At 37.7% G+C, this 18,947-nt stretch overlaps 1 protein-coding gene across 2 annotated transcripts; it reads right to left on the bottom strand.

Moving 5' to 3' along the window:
- Positions 1-4,673: 4,673 nt before the first annotated feature.
- On the bottom strand, positions 4,674-17,796 carry LOC135839622 (pancreatic lipase-related protein 2-like). 2 transcript variants are annotated; one of them, XM_065355729.1, is made up of 11 exons: positions 17,202-17,796; positions 11,418-11,598; positions 10,894-11,345; positions 10,635-10,809; positions 10,340-10,517; positions 6,947-7,053; positions 6,224-6,348; positions 5,963-6,082; positions 5,708-5,869; positions 5,194-5,302; positions 4,674-5,078 (listed from the first exon to the last, which is right to left on the bottom strand). In XM_065355729.1, exons 3-11 carry the CDS (start codon positions 10,922-10,924, stop codon positions 4,883-4,885), a joined length of 1,203 nt encoding a protein of 400 aa, XP_065211801.1. In that variant the 5' UTR covers positions 10,925-11,345; positions 11,418-11,598; positions 17,202-17,796; the 3' UTR covers positions 4,674-4,882. The 2 variants fall into 2 exon arrangements, with proteins under 2 accessions (XP_065211801.1, XP_065211802.1); XM_065355730.1 differs by lacking the exon at positions 17,202-17,796 and having other exon boundaries at positions 11,418-11,723.
- Between the last annotated feature and the right edge of the window lie 1,151 nt (positions 17,797-18,947).

Below are 18,947 nucleotides of genomic sequence, written 5' to 3'. Positions count from 1 at the left end.
GATGTAAAAATTTAATTGTGCGCGTATTACTGAATCTTGATCGGTGCACGTTCGGATGTTGAAATGATGCATTGTATTCGGGCATTCGTTGTCGTACGCTCGATATGTTCTCATTTATGCGTAATTTCAGGTAGGTAAGTATATTATTACTAGGATTCGAAATTCTAACAGTGTTATCTATGAGTCGTACTAATTCGCGTCGTAAAATTCATGTGTGATTCAGATAGGTATGACGCGATTCAGAGTCGAGAAGATCGAAGGAGTGCGATTCCGAATCACTATGAGAAGTCTCCGATTCATTTTTTTTCAACTGGACAATCGTGATTTTTTTTTCAAATCACGAATTTTTTGACATGGATTTGTTTTTGTTTTTTTTTACGGTGAGAAATCATAGAATGCGGAATTGTTTCCTCTTGAAATCAAACACGTTCGTGGAGCGGAAGCATAAAAAATACACGACCTGTCAAAATTTCACATGTTTTAGTGCATTTTGCTAATTTTAGTGAATTTTTTAAAAATCTTTATTCAGCCAAAAAAAGCAAATAATCTAAATTTTACCAAATTGATAAAATTTTGTGCGTACTTGCCCTGTTTTGTTACTATCAAATCAATTGGAAACGGTTTCGAACCATTTTAAGAAGTTCTGAAGCTTTCAGCTGATTTTTAAAAGCTTAAAAAAGTAGGTATTTGTACTTCATGATTTGAATGTAGTGTTTTTCTCCTTTTTCGCACATTTTATAATCAATTAAAGTCACCTTTTACAACACGAACACTTTTATTATTCACGAAAAATTAAAATTACAAATACATTAAAATGAGACGCGTTTCGGTCGTCGTAGCGACCATTATCAATCACGAATGAGATGAAAACTGCGAGATACATTGTAGAAGATGTGTAGATGCGTTGAAAAATTATCTAAGGGAGGGAGGGGGGGCGATAACAAGAACAAGACGAAAATACGACGTACTCAGGCCATGACTTTATACCTGACTCAGGCATAGCGATACTGCATACATCCGAAAAAGGTCATCGACTCAACACCCTCGAACTATTGGAAATAAAACGCCATGAAAATTCAACACAATTCAACATGGTCAATGATATTTCACCGAACAGCATTATCGATTCTCTGCTTCCTATTTTAAATCAACCCCTACCCAGCCTACCTCCGTCATAATTTACGTCGTATTTTCGTCTTGTTCTTGTTATCGCCCCCCCTCCCTCCCTTAGATAATTTTTCAACGCATCTACACATCTTCTACAATGTATCTCGCAGTTTTCATCTCATTCGTGATTGATAATGGTCGCTACGACGACCGAAACGCGTCTCATTTTAATGTATTTGTAATTTTAATTTTTCGTGAATAATAAAAGTGTTCGTGTTGTAAAAGGTGACTTTAATTGATTTGTACTTCAGCCATGAAGCAGGATTTTGGGGGAAAAAATGCGTGAAACTGGTCAGATGGGTCACTAACCAGCATCAATCATGTTTATACGTGCTCAAGTTGAACCACACGGATCTTATGTTTTTTGTTTGTTTGTTTCTTTTTTTACTGTAATTTCCAAAATAGGACTGTAAGTATGTCTCAGAATGGTTTGAAATTACCTCAAATCAACTCGCCCTTCATTTGGCAAAATTGTGTGTGAATTCAAGCTTTCAAAAATGTGCTGGAGGCTGCACAACTGTACAGTGGGGGGGGGGGAGTCGAAAATAGCGTACATATCAAATTTTTTATTTCCAAAGTTCATTTGGCAAAATTTTGATTGTTTATTCCTACTTTTGAGCCAACAATTTTGAAATACTCACCGACAATCAAAAAGTGGTATTTTTGAAGGCGCTGTTGATTTAGCATTTTTTTTTGCTTGTTGAATACTTTTCTTTTTAGATCTACCTACAACATTTATGCACTTGATGAAACCGAATGAAAAAAAATCAACGATTTTTCGAACATTTTCAACGTTACAGGCCCTTTAGCAGAAAGTACATAATCACAATTCAGGGTCATATGTACAGTAAAGATACACTTTTTTTCATGTGTCTCCACAAAGTTCTGCGTAGTAACAGCGAATTTGAGCAAAATTTTGTTGAAATTGCTCAAAAATGTTACAAACACACTTTAAAATGGTTTGAAGTATATGAAATGGGGTAAAATTCAATTAAAATATTGCAAAAACGATGAAAAATTGTTGAATGTTGCGAACGAAATTGGTGTTGAAATTTTCAGACAATTTATTGAGAATTTCAATCAAAATTAGGCAACATTTTGCAGAATTTCGCAAGAACAGAGTAAAGATGAACATTGAACACCTACAAATTAGAAAAATGTTACAAAAATCGATGAAATTTCCGACAAAAAAGACTCAAATAGTACAAAAATTATGAAAAATTGATCAAATAAGTACTATCGAATTGCACGAAAATCATCCAAAAATATGTACTTGGAAAATGTGTATGTATGTACTTACTTACCCAACAACAGCATAATGAAGAATCGAAATCTTTTTTTTTCAATGATATTTTTTTACTGAAAATAAAGCACTGACGGACGTATTAATTGTTGCGTACCAACCTCACTCTTCAATTCTGCTACCGTAAGGTATTCAGCAGAGAAGAAAGAGGCGCCAGAAAGGAACTAGTTTACGTAACAGTTTATGGGAAGATAATGAAAAAATTCAGAGCATTGTTAGAGCAGATTAGAGCGTCCACTTCTGACGATATAGCCTCTCTCCACTTCATTTTGAGGCACACGCGAGTCAACAATCTTCAGAAGCCGGACAGAAAGACAGACAGATGACCTTGGGAAGCCGGACGGATTTGTCAATCAGCTTATAAGAGGTCAGCCACTCAGACAGACGACTTTGGGAAGCAAGACAGACGGGTCAATGATCTTAAGAAACCAGACAGGAAGATCGACGGCCTTTGAAAGCCAGAGAGGCAGACAGACGACCATGATAGGCTAGAGAGGCAGGTCAATGACCTTGAGAGGACAAGCAGACAGACGATCATGAGAGACTTGGTAATTAGGTCAGTAACTTTGAGAGGCTAGACAGACAGACAGACAGCCAGACAGACAGACAAGCTTGGGAAGCCAGATAATAGGTCAATGACTTTAAGAGACCAGCTGGTAGACGTCCTTGAAAAGGTAGATAGGCACGCAGATAATCTTGAGAGGCTGGACAGGTAGGTCAGTGACCTTGAGAGGTGAGATAGACTGGTCAATCAGACAATTCACCGACTTTGGCAAGTTAGACAGGTATGCAAACAACCTTGAGAGGCTATAGTTAGATAGGTTAGTTACCTCGAGAGACCCGTCGTGCAGACAGACTATCATGAAAGGTCACATAGGTTGGTCAATGACCTTGAGACACCAGACAGGAAGACTCACAACCTTGAAATGCCACGTAGCTGTAGGCTGGTCAATGAACTTATGATATGTACCAGACAACCATACGACCTTGAGATGTAATGCTGGTGGTTCAATGACCTTAAGAAGCGAGACTGGCGGACAGACGACCTTGAGAAGCCAGACGGATTGGTCAATCAGCTTAGCAGGTCAGACACTCAGACAGATGACCTTGGGAAGCAAGACAGACGGGTCAATGACCTTGAGAGGTCGAGCAGACAGACGATCTTGAGAGACTTGGCAATTAGGTGAGTAACTTTGAGAGGCTAGACAGACAGACAGACAGACAGACAGACAGACAGACAGACAGACAGACACCCTTAGGAAGCCAGATAACAGGTCAATGACCTTGAGAGACCGGCTGGTCGACGTCCTTGAAAAGGCAGATAGGCACGCAGATAATCTTGAGAGACTGGACAGGTAGGTAGGTCAGTAACCTTGAGAAGTGGGCAGATTTTGGCAAGTTATACGGGTATGCAAACAACCTTGAGAGGCTGTAGTTGAATGGGTTAATGACCCCGAGAGACCCGTCGTCGTGCAGGGCAAGTTATACGGGTATGCAAACAACCTTGAGAGGCTATAGTTGAATGGGTTAATGACCCCGAGAGACCCGTCGTCGTGCAGACAGACTACCAGGAAAGGTCACATAGATAGGTCAATGACCCTGAGAGACCAGACAGGAAGACTGATAACTTTGAAATGCCACGTAGACTGATCAACGAATTTAAGAGATCAGACAGACAGACAGACAGACAGAAGGCAACTATGAGAGGTCCGAAAAATAGGTCAATGACCTTATAAAGCTAGATAGATGGGTCAATGAACCTATGATACCAGACAGACAAACGACCTTGAGAGGCCATACTGGTGGGTCAATGACCTTAAGAAGCCAGACCTGCCAGACTGGCAGACAGATGACCTTGAGAACCCAGACATGCAGGCCAATAACCTGGCTTCATAGGTGGGGCTATTGTTTCGCCTCAGCAATGCTCTATCCTGTCAAGAGGCCTTCCTTCCTCTCCTTTTTCGAATTTTTACTCCCCCAGCGTGTTTTAGAGTTTTTCTGGGAAATTTTAATCCGCTTCTGAAGGCTGCAGAATGGCTTAAAACGTTGCGTTGTTGATATGTGGGAGTTGAATTGAGAGAATTATTCAGATTGGTTCACTTTTCTGAAAAAGATGTGTATGCCATGTAAATGAAAAGTTTGTAGCTTTTTTGAATCTTTTTACATTTTTAAAAATTTTCCAAAAATAAAAATCCGAAAAAAATTATTTTAAAAATAAAATTTATTCATTCGTATAGGTACATAGAACATTTATTTACTTTGTGAACACAGTTCAAGTAATACGTTCCTTAAGGGAATCAAATCCATGTATGTAGGCTATCAGATTTTTAAAAAAGGTATTTAAAGTTCCACGTGGATCTAAGCGGTCTTTCTTTTTCTCGCACTCAATTGATTTTAACATCGCCGCATGCCTTATCCCCCCCGAAGAGTGATGTTAGTGTCAACTCTGATCCAAGGCTGCGCTGGTGGCGGTGGCGGTAGCGGTCGCGGCCTTACCGCATACGGGCAAAAATGATACGAACTGTTTGTATCTGCGTAAACTTTTATTTCGATAGATTGCGGCCGGTCGATGGTGTCGAATGTATCCAATCCTAGTACTCTGAGTTTCCTGTGTATTTAGAAGCGTAAAAAATTTTCAATTTGTAAAAATGCGTGTAAAATTCACCAATAAGTTTGGTAGGTACTAAATGCGAATGGAATTTTTAAAAAAGTTGAAAATTTACCCGAATTCTTCTAGCGTTTTTCCTGCGAATTTACAACTTGGGTTCATGACTGCTTCGATAAAATACTCCACAGCTCTGCCGTGCGAACATAGGCTCCGTCTGAGCAAATCTGCAAATAATGAAAAATTCGTAGAAATTCGCTACTTATATGTAATTTAGGGTTTGCTAACTTCGTCCAATCCGCGGAAATCAAAATTTCAGATGAATTGATTTTTTTTTAAAATGTTGATTATTTCGACTCGAGGGTACTTTCCGGCAGGCCGTAGTTTTATATTGGAGAGCTACAATTTTCGGGTGTTTGAAAATCAAAATAAAAACTGGCAATTTGGGAAGGGATGTGGGTGAGGAGCAAAAAATCGTAATAGAATTTCGCAAGTGTGAGTAAAAGCCATCCCACTCGTAGGTCACTCCTTTCCCACTTTCTTAGCTCAAAATTATAATCTCCACCGAATTTTAATTTTTTTTTCGCGATCCACCCTAACTTACATGTAAACGAGCAATCGCATTTACTTACGAAAGATTCGGTGTAATTGGTGGAATTGATGTTTAACCGTTGGAAATCTAAAATGCTGTACTCGATTTAAAAGATGTCTAACGTTGATTCCTGCAGGTTTCTTACATCCTGGTTGATCTTTCGTTTTGCGGTCGCGGTTATTCATGTAAAAGTCAACCGTGCCTAAAGATATGAAATGTTCAGCGATACTTATGATGATAATTTAATTTAAAACGTTTTCCGAGTAATAACCGATGAGCATAATTATATAGGTACCAAAAGCTCTCGGATCGCCGAAACCGTTCACAAATGCATCTGTATGAATAACATCCGTTTTCTCTGCCTTTCCATTGCCGAAGCGATACGTTTCAAAATCAATTCCGAATGGATCCAAACCTGTAGTAAACTTTAATGTCAAAAAATACGAATTATCATTATTTAGTCATACGATTGATGTAAGTTATCCCTCTTGAATCCGTCGACGACGTGTGTGCAGTGTGCACTGTGCAAATTTAAAGATACGAAAAAAACAATTACTAGTGAATCTGTGTATGTTGGGTACTCGGCCAACGATCCGTCTACCGATTAGAGCTCCTAAGCCATGACCTATGATATGCACTTGTACGTTTAATTCCCTCGCGGACAGAATCTGTCGTATAAAGCTGAAAACAAACAGAAGAGAACGAGGAGAATATTCACTTACTTACTCCAGTTCGAGATACGTACGATTTTGGGATTTTTGTTTTTGTTTTTTTTTTGGGGGGGGAGGGTGTCTCAGCGTACATTGATTGCTTTTATACGAAGGGTTTCTTTGAATATGGTGTGAAATCGAGGAAAATTCGACCTTTCAAGAAGAGAAATTGTATTTCCCGGTAATCTTTGGAATTTTTAAAATCACGTGGTCACGATGCAGAAATATCACGTTTCAACATTTGCAGCGGACTTTTGGTGCTCAAAAATGTGGCAACATTGATTTTCATCAAAGCTCTTTTTTTTAGACTCCCAAGCTGGCAAATTTTTCAAAGTTTCATTTGTAGTTTTCAACTTGTCCACGGTTAAATTTATACAACATGCCTGTTTTCCTGTAAGAACTTCGATCACCCCTGTTTCTCATTCAAAATATGCACTTTGGGAACTGCGGTTTGCGCCATTCGTCATCTCTCGTGGAGATCTACCCACATGAAGAATATTTTCAAAATCGCCGATCCCCGAAGTAAAAATCTTGGTGATTTGACACGGAATGACCCGTAGAATTCTTACTTGGCTAGCTTATCCGCAACTTCCATTGCACTTGCGGATGCGTATCTGTAATTTAAAGTTTTAGATCCATCCGACCAATCGATTACGAGTACCATAGTTCCTGGTTGCTGAAAATGATGCTATCATTAATACGGATCGCAAAAAAAAGAGGAGGATTTTGACCATATTCTGTGGTGACGTACCCGCGCGAAATTTTATGAACTGGACAAAGCTATATCGAAACAAAGATTTATCACCAGCCAAAAATGAGAAAAAATCAAAATCTTACCAATTTGACCTAGAAAGCTGAAACTTGGGATATACCCTATTTCTGACCTGCTAAATCGTTTGGAAACGATTTCAAACCGTTTTCAGCAGCTCTGAAGCCTGCAGCAGATTTTTGAAACTTGAAATTTTCTCTAATCTTCATATCAAATGAAGTTGGAAATCCGAAATGCACGAATTTTTCCAATTTTCAAAGAAGTATGAAATCGATCGACAAAAATATGTTTCAGATTGAAATACACCGATTTTGAAAAAAAAAAATTACGAATACCTTATCGGTCATGAAGCTCCAAACAGCAGCAGAAAGCTTCAAAACTACTTGAAACCACAATTTCGGCTTTCTAACTTCATTTGATGAAATTTTGTTGAAATTTCCAGTTTCTAAAATCTACCAAAGGTTACAGGAATTTCCAAAAAGTCGCTGGAGGCTCCACAGAGTGAATTTTTGGATCTCCAGCTCTATTGGGCAGAATTTTAGGGAAATCTAGATCATTGAAAAATCTTCTGGAGGCTCCAGCAATCTTCAAAAAGTCGCTGGAGGCTCCAAAACGACTTGAAATCTACCGGCAGGCGACTTCATAGCGTATTGAAATTACGTAGTTCACAGAATAAAGGAGGAGTTGCGATAAGACCATTTCTTGGTCCCACCTAGTTTTCAACTCGACCACTCTAAAAATGTTGTAATAAATGTCCGAAATACGAATCCGTGGTTAGTTAACCCAAAATGACCATTTTTTGGGCTCCAGGGGTTCCCAAAGTTGCGAATAAGGAAATAATTTTAGGAACCACTGAGTATAGTATTTTCAAAAACTTTTTTAGCGTAAAATATCTTTTTGAATCTGATAAACGTTATGTGAGGTGATTTTCTTACTTTCGACCCTCTGGGGCAGAAATTGGAGGGGTTTTGATATTTGAAAAATTTTGGAACCACCATTATGAACCTAAGTACGCCTTTGAGCCTCGCTAAAAAGCGTTTCACAGTTTATTAGTATCTGAAAGACCTCCACCCTACCAAATTTTGAGCTCAATGAAAATTTTCGCTGGTACTCAAAAATCCAATTTTCCAATTTTTCGTATTTTCGATACCTATTTTGGGAACCCCTGGAAAACTAGAAACCTGCGATTTGCGCCAAACGTAACGTCTGAGGTATATATTCGATTATCCAAGTGAAAAAGTTGAATTAGGCTCCCTTTATGTTCGTAATTTTGAACCCTTTTTTTAGACCCCCCCCCCCATTCTAGGCACCCCTAAAAAAGGCGTTTATGCGTAGTTTTTGAAATAAATTGAAGAATTTACATTTGAAACACACTAGCAAGTGCTCGATAATTTTTCGAATGATTTTTCCTGTAACTTTCGAAATTGGGCTATTTTGGGTCAAATTCGGAATCACGTTTTCACGATTTCGACGCAGTAAAAATCTCAGAATTTGGCCCAAAATAGCTCAATTTTGAAAGTTACAGGAAAAATCATATGAAAAATTATCGAGCACTTGCTAGTGAGTTTCAAATGTAAATTGTTCAATTTACTTGAAAAAATGTGCATAAACGTCTGTTTTAGGGGTGCTTAAAATGGGGGGCTCTAAATAATGGGTTCAAAATTACGAATATACAGGGAGCTTAATTCAACCTTTTCATCTACATTATTGAATATATACCTCAAAACGTTACGTTTGGCGCAAATCGCAAGTTTCTAGTTTTCCAGGGGTTCCCAAAATAGGTATCGAAATTACGAAAAATTGGAAAATTGGATTTTTGAGTACCAGCGAAAATTTTCATTGAGCTCAAAATTTGGTAGGGTGGAGGTCTTTCAGATACTAATAAACTGTGAAAAGCTTTTTAGCGAAGCCCAAAGGGGTAGGTTCAGGTTCAGAACGGTGGTTCCAAAATTTTTCAAATATCAAAACCCCCCCAATTTCTGCCCCTGAGGTTCGAAAGTAGGAAAATCACTTCACATAATGTTTATCAGGTTCAAACAGATATTTTACGCTAAAAAAGCTTTTGAAAATAATACTTAGTGGTTCCTAAAATTATTCTTTTATTCGCAACTTTCGGAACCCATGGAACCCAAAAATGGTCATTTTGGGTTAACTAACCACGGATTAGTATTTTGGACATTTAATTACAACATTTTTAGAGTGGTCGAGTTGAAAACTAGGTGGGGCCCAAAAATGGCCTTATCGCAACTCCTCCTTTCTATTTTCCAACTGTTTTTAATGAAATTTTAGTTTAAAAAATCCACTGGAGGCTCCAGTGATCTCCAAAAAGTCGCTGGGGGCTCCAAAACGACTTGAAGTCTACCGGCAGTCGACCTCATAGCGTGGTTATGTTGGAGTGCAGCGTAAATTTCGAATTTCCAACTACATTATTTGATGAAATTTTGTGGGAATTTCAAATTTCAAAAATCTGCTGGAGGCTCCAGAGCTGCTCTAATCGGGTTATAAAACCGTTTCTAATGAATTTTGGCAGGTCAAAAATAGGGTATATCCTAAATTTCGGCTTTCTAGGTCAATTTGGTAAAATTTTGATTTTCCCCCTCATTTTTGGCTTGAATGTACATATATTGTTGATGTTCAAAAATTCACCAAAAAAAAAAAAAATGTACCTACTTCGTACTTGAAATTTAGGCTGGTGTTGAATTTTTACAATGTACTCTTTCGATCTAGCATTGTCCAGTTCAAAAAACTTCGTTTATAAAACCGAGGAAATATTTCAGAATGCAGTAGTGCCAATTTTTTACTCATTATATCGCCAATTTCAGAAAAATCGAGAAAAATATGGTCAAAAACTTATTAAAATCTTTCGCTTTTATGAAATCAACAATGGACTCAAAAAATTGGCTCCTTTGTAAGTGGTCTCGTATTTTGATGGAAATGACTGTGATTGGCGCAAAATCTGCTCAAAAAGTACTATATTTTGTAAATGGCCCATTTTCCCCGAAACAAGTTCAGTAGAAGCTAGAATGAAAAATGTACCATTTTTTCGAAAATGCCCCTTACTTAAGGGTCCATGTCTCCCTTCTAGGAGCACCTCTGAGGCAACATTTTTTGCTTGGATGGCTTACTAGTCAAATTGAAAGTCTCTGCTGAATTTGGTCAAAATCCTCCGACATTTAAAAAAAAATCATTTTACTTGTCGTTTAATTGCTTCTCCCAGGTAAGAAGCCCATCCAGAATGCCGTCCATCATCTAAAAATCCGTGAATAATAAAAACTAAGTGACGATGTCTTCGTACATAACGTAATAAAATGCTCATTGAGGATGTATTGGTTAGTTGTTCAGTTAGTTGATACTTTCCGTTGTTATAATGCCTAAACAGGTAAATTTTAAAATGCTTACTTATAGCTACTACCATGTAGGTATTGTAAATAACTAGATTACGTACGAGTAGTACTTGAGTATCTGGTTCGTAGTAGGTATATACGTACTTGTATCTATCTTCCAAATGGTACGCGCAAACTTTCATCTGCTTTAGCGGATACATTGTATTCATAATTATTGCGTTTGTCTCATTTGCATTAATTACGAGTACTTCGTAACGCCATTTTTCGTATGGGTAGTTAAGGTCTTCAGTTCTTATTTCAGTGATAATTTGCATCATCACTAAAAATTGAAAACCAAAACAAAAATAATGTGAAACACAAACCTAACATATATTTATCTACGCTGTTCGAAAGTCACTCTTACCTGTAATACCAAAGAAATATTCGATACTCATTTTGATTTCAAAACATATGAAACTCGCGTCCAGTAAATGACGAATGAATAACCAATTTTCAGCCCGTAGTTTAGTTTCACGACTGGTTGTACGATTCGAAAATTTAATTGTGTGTTATTGAATGTTAATCGATAGCTGGCTAGTAGGTATACATGTTTGCGATGTTGAAATTATGTATCGTTTCCGGGTATTCATTGTCGCATGCTTGATGTGATCTCATTTATGCGTAGTTTCAAAATATTTACATATAATATAGAATTGGATGTTCTAACATGTGTTGGTTGTTTTGGTACGTCGTGAGATTCCAACTCTTACTCAATTTATGAGATTTGTGATCATATGTCAGCAGAGATGGGTCGATTCAGAAACGAACGAGAGCTAGACTTACTGATTCTTATTCAGGATGTCTGATTTTGAAGAACTTGAAACAAAATCAGAAGTTTTTACGTTAGTTTGTGAACGGCTTTCAAAAGAAATGAGTTTAAATACCCACTCTTTTTTTTGGATTCGACTAGAATCCTTCTGCCCCTCAAAATTGTGAAAAAAATTCGAATTATTTTGAAAATGTGATTCGTCACTCATTAAAGTTGTTGGTTTTGATGGAAACAAATTCCTTGAAAATTATAGCGCCTCCGCTGTGGACTTGAGTTGTGCTGAAAAGCCTCCAAAGGTCTCTAAAAACGCCAAAAAAACATACAATTTTGACAATTTTTAATTCCCTAATCCTTATTTTAAAAAACACTATTTAGTAGTTTTGAACATCGCTCCCTCTTGGATGTTGAAAAAGTTGAATTTGGGCCTTCTAAATTTTGTGTATAATCAACAAAAATTTCAGGTCCTGAATTTCATTTCTTGATTTTTTTATGAAATAAATAGAAAAATAAATTTGGCTCAAAAAATACAAAAAAAATCTGAATTTTATTAAATTGACATATATAGGAAATTAAAATTTGTTATGTATCCTGTTTTTGATCTCTAAATGGGGTGGATGCGATTTTGAACCATTTTGAGAAATGTTGGATCCTACAGGAAATTTTGAAAATTGAAATTTTCACAGGATTTGAGGCAGTAAAATTAAAAAGTTGAAATTGACTTTTATACAGGGTGCCCACTGCCCAGAAATATCGAGCACCCCTAAGAAAGTTTTCTACTAAAATACTTTGGTTGGTCACAGTGAATGATAATAATGATAGCACATGATTGGTTGTTGGACTGGAGAGATAACATTCCACCAACCATATGCATCTATTTCACGTTGCCAACCTATATTTCGCACCTCGGGAGTAATAAGGTCACATCTCAAAAAAAATTGATTTTGATGTTTTCGCATTTTTGGGGTTTGTATGACCTCCCTCAACCAAAAATTACACTTTGAGTTGGGTACATCATCTAGATCTTGTAAAAAACGCAAATGGCCTAACTCAAAATCTCAACAACATTGCAAGTTGTTTGGAGTTATAAGGGCACATCTCAAAAAACTCCACCTTTTTTGAGCAAATTTCATACATACAAAGTGTTAACAAATAGTTTTGATTGTTGTGAATGTTTGTCAGTTAGAAATAGTCACAAGGAGTGCATTTTTTATTGGTTTGTACCAAATGGAAAAAATTTTTAAAATTGATCACTTTTCAGAAAAATGAATTTGCACATATCATGAAATTTTAGTTTTTTGAGAAAAACTCAAAAACTACGCACTTTAGAAAAAAACTAACGACATTATGTCGATTGGAAATTTAATTCTCTACAACTTTGGTATCATGAAATTTTTTTGGACGCTTCCTTTCGCCTCCACATCAACTTTACTGAAAGGTTATAACTCAAAATGTTTTCCAAACATTGAAATATTTCATCTTTAAGATTTTATTTTTCAAAGTGTTCTTATGCTAAATGAAGGTAGGATACCAGATCTTTAAAATGAGGTGCTATTCATTCCTCACAATTAATTATAAGTTGATAAAAATAATGAATCAAGTTTTTAAAAAAAAGAAAATCACTCTCCTGTAAAATTTCACTTTTTTGAGATGTGACCTTATAACTCCCGAGGTGCGATTTTTAATGAAAAACTTTCTTAGGGGTGCTCGATATTTCTGGGCACCCTGTACATATACCTACTTATCATGATTCATGATTGAAAGTTGACCAAAAATGAGTTCTACTCGAGATGGGTGCGCCAATATGTCTGGTGCGGCTGATAAAATAACTTTGAGAGGGGAGCATGGCAAATGTCAGAATTAATAGAGAAACAATGTCAGGGAAATTCCACATAGAGAGAGGAGTACTACAAGGCTGCATTCTTTCCCTCCTCCTATTTAATCTATATGGAGAATATATAATTTGTGAGATGCCGCAGCTAATTGTAGCTGATAGTGCCAATGACACTACCTCAGGCAAGTGGCAGGGAGGAGCATCAATTGGAGGTATATATACAAATGTCAAACCTTCGCTACGCTGACAATACAACTCTCATTGCCTCAAGTGTTGAAAATATGACCAGTTTGCTGAAATGTCTGGAAGAGGTTAGCGCAAAATATGGCCTGCTGATAAATAATGTGAAGATGAAGATCATGATTGTGAATTGGCCTGAGAATAACTCGCCTGAAATCCAGGAAATTGAGGGAATCGAAGTGGTGAATAGATTTTTGTACCTGGGATCCATTGTTGATAACAAAGGAGGCAGTGAAGCTGAGATAAGATGCAGAGTGCAAGTCACACAAAGCACCATGTCTCACCTAAAGAAGATGTGGTCAGATGCAGCAGTGAGCAAGATTCTGAAGATAAGGCTCATAAATGCTCTGGTTTTCTCAGTTTTTCTCTACACATCAGAAACCTGAACAGTACGCAAGGGAGACTGAAGAAAAATTGATGTGCTCAAGATGTGGTGCTGGAGGAGAATGCTTCAGATCCCATAGATGGAGAAGAGTACTGAAAATGCTTGTTTTTTTTTGGCAAGATTTCAATAATTCTCTTCAACGCATATTGGAGAATGGGTAATGAGAACATCCCAGGAGAACTGGAAAAAAGGAGTCAAGATTGGAGAAAAGAAAACATCGAACTTACAGTATGCAGAGGAGGATGACACCATCATGCTTGCAGAGACAGCAGATGAGCTGAGGGAAATGCTCCAGAAGTTTGAAAAAGCCAGCAACAAGGCAGGTCTGAAGGTCAACAAAGGAAAAACAAAAAATAATGATAATTGATTGGGAGCGCAACAACAGACCTGAGATTTTGGAGACTGATGGCATAGAAGTAGAACAGGACTTTGTGTACCTTGGTTCATTGATAACGAATCAGGGAGGCTCAGCTAGAGAAATCAGAAGAAGGTCAGCCATAGCAAAGGCGGTGGTGGGAAAACTGAATCAGATCTGGAAAAGCCACAACATCAAGAAGGTCACAAAACTCTGAATTGTAAAAACGCTAATCTTCTCCATCTTTTTGTATGTGTAAGAATGCTGGACAACACGCAAGGCTGAACAAGACAAAATCAATGCATTTGAAATGTACTGCTACAGATGCATGCTAAGGATATTGTGGGTCCAGAAAAGAACAAATGGGTCAATACTCAAACAATTGGGAGTTTAGGAGAGACTAAGTACAGTCATCAAGAGACAAATATTACGCTATTTTGGACATATTGCGAGACAGGACAACCTGGAAAAGCTAACAGTCCAAGGCCATATAGAAGACAAGAGGGGTAGGGGAAGATCACCCACCTAATACACAGACTTTATATGTCGCTGGGAGGATGCACGAGAAGGGCCTGATTTTGAGATGAGTAAGGGCATAGCGGTCAAATTCAGAGGAGCCTTTGGCAATGTTGACACTCTAAAGTCAAGGGGTGCCAAAAACTCCAAAGGGAACTACGTTTTATATGCAGTAACCAAAGAAAGACACCAGGACAAGCCGACAATAGGAGACTTTGTAGGAACAATGAAAGCTCTGGCAGCCAAATGCGTTGAGCTTAACATCACAAAAATTGCAGTACCTAGATTAGGGTGTGGCTTGGACCAACTTGAATGGCCACTAGTTAAACAAGCGCTCCTAGAGTGCTTCAAGGGCCTTACAGTGACTCTGAGAGTTTGCACCCTCCCATCAAACATGGAAGCGTGACTACCTGAACAAGATGTCAAAAACCGATATTGTCAACTGTAAATCAAATTATGCCCGAAGCCAAATTCAAGACATGAAATACTCAGGACCGAATTTACCTGGATCTTGAGATAATCCTAAAATTTATTATAATATTTATCTATACTTGTAAATACCAAACTTATAATATAGAAAACAATCTTTTCTTGCGGGCAGTTGGTGAGAAGCCCTAAGCAAGTGCACCGACTGCTCCACAAAAGTCCATATAAACCTCGTGGCAATAACTAGGGGACCTAACTTGTTGGGATCACCCCCAGGCAAAATCACTCCCCCTTCAAACTTCACCCTGAGTGGGTTGGGGGCTCAGTCGTGATCGGAACAGGTATGCGTGGAAACAAAACCTGGGAAGTGACAACTGGGCCGTAGGCAACAGCCTAGGGGTTTGGGTCGTGGTGGACTATCCGTCTCACCTCCCCCTCTCACCTCTCCCCTCTCCCCTCCCTGCTTAGACTTGGGGTGAAGCTATAATTATATTTAGATACATATGTTTATTCTAGTAACCCTTAGTCTAAGATTGTTTTTTTTTCTTTAATAATAAAATACCCCCACCGCCTGGTGCGGATTGGGGAAAAATTAAAAAAAAAAAAAAATGTTGGGCGACTTTTGTTGAAATTGGAGGAAGTTCCGATTTCACTATCTTATCATCCATGATAAGATTCCTTATCCAAAATTTGTTCACAGAGTTCAATTTTTTCGTTCCTAACTTCGGGGGGGGGGGGGGAGGGGGTGGAGGGATGATTGTTTAGAAGAATATTCAGACGCCAGCTTTTTCAGATTTGGTGTAAAATTTAAAAAGAAATGAAAACCAACAGCTTCGAGGGGTGTGAGCGCAAAAATGTGCTACAATTTCGAAATAACAGCCACCCTAATCTGCATATTATAAGCAATTATCGATGTAGAAGTAAGGTTTTGGAAAAGCACTATACTTAAATAAAATGAGTTCATCCTAATGTTCTGTGCACTGTTACCGTATAGTATATACATAGTTGGGTAAAGTTGAAAATAAAGTAGCGATTCGAGGACGCGAAATAAGTTTTGTAACATGCTATTTCGCGTATATGTATTGTATGGCACCGCTGCTGGAGAGTGCTACCTTGTACATGTATAACGACTGTGTAGTACGACGAGTATAAAGTTGGGCAACGTATATATATATACACACGTATACTATAATACGGGTTAAAGTGACTCGATAAAATTCCGCATAAGACGTAAATCGGTCGCAAATGGCGGGATAAAATATCTGCGTACGGTGTGCTATCGCAAAAAGAAAATGAAAGTTGCGATAAAAAGAAAAAGAAGAAAAAAAGCAAGTTTTTATTTTGTTGCGACGCGCCCTTCGAACCCTGACCCCCCCCCTCCCTCCCCGTCCTCTATGTGCTGTGCCACGCCAAGGAAAACTAAACCGAGTATTTTCTGTTGTATTTCATATGATTAGTTGGATATTTGTTTCCGCAAAACAAAAGAAAGTAATTTTTAATTCGAGTCACATGAACAAGGTAATCACGTTCGTTCTCTCGTATGAAACTTTTGAGCTTTTTCTCGGCGCGTTGTTAGTTTTTATTTTCAAGACGGATTTCTAAAGCAAAATTTTCGTTAATGTTTTTAGTTTTTCTCTCCTCTTTTTTTTTTTGTTTTTTTGTTTTGTTTTTGTGTGTTTTTTTCATACGTAGGTACGTATGTGTATGCTGTGTGTGTTTTTTTCTTTTATTTCTTCTTCTTCTTTTTCTTGTTCGACTTCTTGGTTTGGCGTCTTTTTCATTTTTGTGTGGCCGGCCTATGTTAGCCGCCTTCTGCCGCAGACAATTTCGTTTTCACCCTATTCTCGTTTTCTGGTCTTCTACTCGTATACTAGCAGTAGTCGTAACGAATTACACCCCGTCTCTAATAGCTCTAAACGAAAGCAATCACCGTTTACGTAAACGTGATCTTTTCTATCCGCTCGTAGGCCACCCATTATGTTATACTCCATATCCCGAATGCTTTTCTTCTTTTTTTCTTTCTTTCTCTCAACTCACTCTTTCTCTCGCTCTCTCTTTCTCCTAAAGCTACAACATATGATACGCTCATTATTTACTCGTCGTTTATATACAACATATTACTATAGCGTATACTTATAGGTAATACGTACACGATGCGACTGCGACGACGACGACGACGACGCTACTCTACCATATTCTTATAGCAATTTTCGCCAACTTTCTCAATTTCCGTTCATTTTACCAGCATACCATATAGGTACCTGATCGGATACGTTGTACATAATATATCCGGAATTTCATTCGCACAAACGCAACGGCCACCAGCAGCATACTCGTATAGCAGGGGAAATCGTACCCCCAAGCTTTCGTTCTCTGTTCGCGTATAAATTTTTTTCTTCTTTCTAAGCAGCAGCTATCGAAATTTGTTTGTTATGAACTACGTGAGTGAAATATACGACGAGTAGGTATTCGCGAAAGGTAGAAATATTTGCGCCCAGGATAAGATCGTGCTGCGAGAATTTTAACAATTTATACAAAATAAAGTAAAGAAATTAGGAAGAAACGCGTTTTAGTGTAACGGCCGGCGCGCGTGTGCTTTGAGCAACGAATTATCTCAATGGTTCGTTTGTGTTTTGCAAGGTCGTGTGGTTTAACAAAAAAAAAAAAATGAAAGAAGTGAAAGAAAAAACAGAAAATAGAAACAAAAAATTCCGTAGGTGAAAACTCGACGTGTTTCATTGAAGTAGACGCATATGTTTGGTATGTCTATATGTATAACAGTTCTGAGAATAATGGAACGCGTATGAATGAGTAATGGTTACGACGAGGCGGTCGTAAATTTTTACAGGAAGTTGTAAAACAGTCGTAAAATTCGATTCTGAAATCTGTAAATGAGAAAAATTAATGTTCTTATAATTGAAAAATGATTTCAGGGTTAGATCACGTAGTTTAGGATGGATCGAAAAAAATATTTATATATTGGATCTCGAATTTTGGTGAAAGATTGGCTGAGATATTTACTTTGAGTGGGATAGTCCGGCATATGACAATAGGAGTAATTGCACCCCCCCCCGCCGATCATCCGGGACAACTTTTTTCTTAAAGGGGGCATCCTAAGGAACATTTTAAAGCAAACTTTCCCAAAAAAAGTTGGCCTTACTTACAAAATGGCGGCCATTTTGATTGACAGGTCAGCCGAAATCGCAGATTTTCCGTTTCAACATAGGACTTGCACGAAATTTTTCAAACCTTACAAAGGTAGATCGAAATATCACGCAAAAATTTTGCATCTGTCAAAATTTCAAGTGCTAAAGTGCGTTTTTCGATTTTTGGTGAATTTTTGAAAATCCAATTTAGGCCAAAAATGAGGGAAAAAATCAAAATTTTACCAAATTGACCAGGAAAGCTGAAATTTGGGATATACCCTATTTTCGATATGCCAAATCGATTGGAAATGGTTTCAACCCGTTTAAGCAGTATTGGAGCCTCCAGCAAATTTTTGAAACTCGAAATTCCCACAAAATTCCATCAAATCGGAGTTGTAAAGCTGATATTTATTCTAAAAACTGATTTCAATACGCTACGAAGTACTGCATGTGAATTTCAAGTCGTTTTGGAGCCTCCAGCGACTTTTTGAATATTCCTGAAGTCTCCATCAGATTTTTGAAACTTCAAATTTTTACAAAATTTCATCAAATGGAGATAGAAAGCTGAAATTTACTCTACACTACAATTTTAACACCCTCTGAAGACGACTTCAGGTGGGTTCAAGTCATTTTAGAGCCTTCAGCGACATTTTTGAAAATTACTGGAGCCTCCAGTAGATTTTTGAAACTTGAAGTTTCCCCAAAATTTCATCAAACTGAGATGGAGAGTCGAAATGCATTCTGCAAACT

The sequence above is a fragment of the Planococcus citri genome, chromosome 3 (genome assembly GCF_950023065.1).
Source record: "Planococcus citri chromosome 3, ihPlaCitr1.1, whole genome shotgun sequence".
NCBI lineage: Eukaryota > Metazoa > Arthropoda > Insecta > Hemiptera > Pseudococcidae > Planococcus > Planococcus citri.
This window is presented reverse-complemented; position numbering and strand designations above follow the sequence as displayed.

What these genes read in the sequence shown, in the direction of transcription:
- LOC135839622 (XM_065355729.1), bottom strand. Translation starts at nt 10,924, where the DNA reads ATGAGTATCGAATATTTCTTTGGTATTACAG. An exon ending in CATTTGGAAGATAGATACAA is followed by an intron (nt 10,518 to 10,634) that starts GTACGTATATAC and finishes TTACCTGTTTAG; the next exon opens with GCATTATAACAACGGAAAGT. An exon ending in CAACATACACAGATTCACTA is followed by an intron (nt 6,083 to 6,223) that starts GTAATTGTTTTT and finishes AGTTTACTACAG; the next exon opens with GTTTGGATCCATTCGGAATT.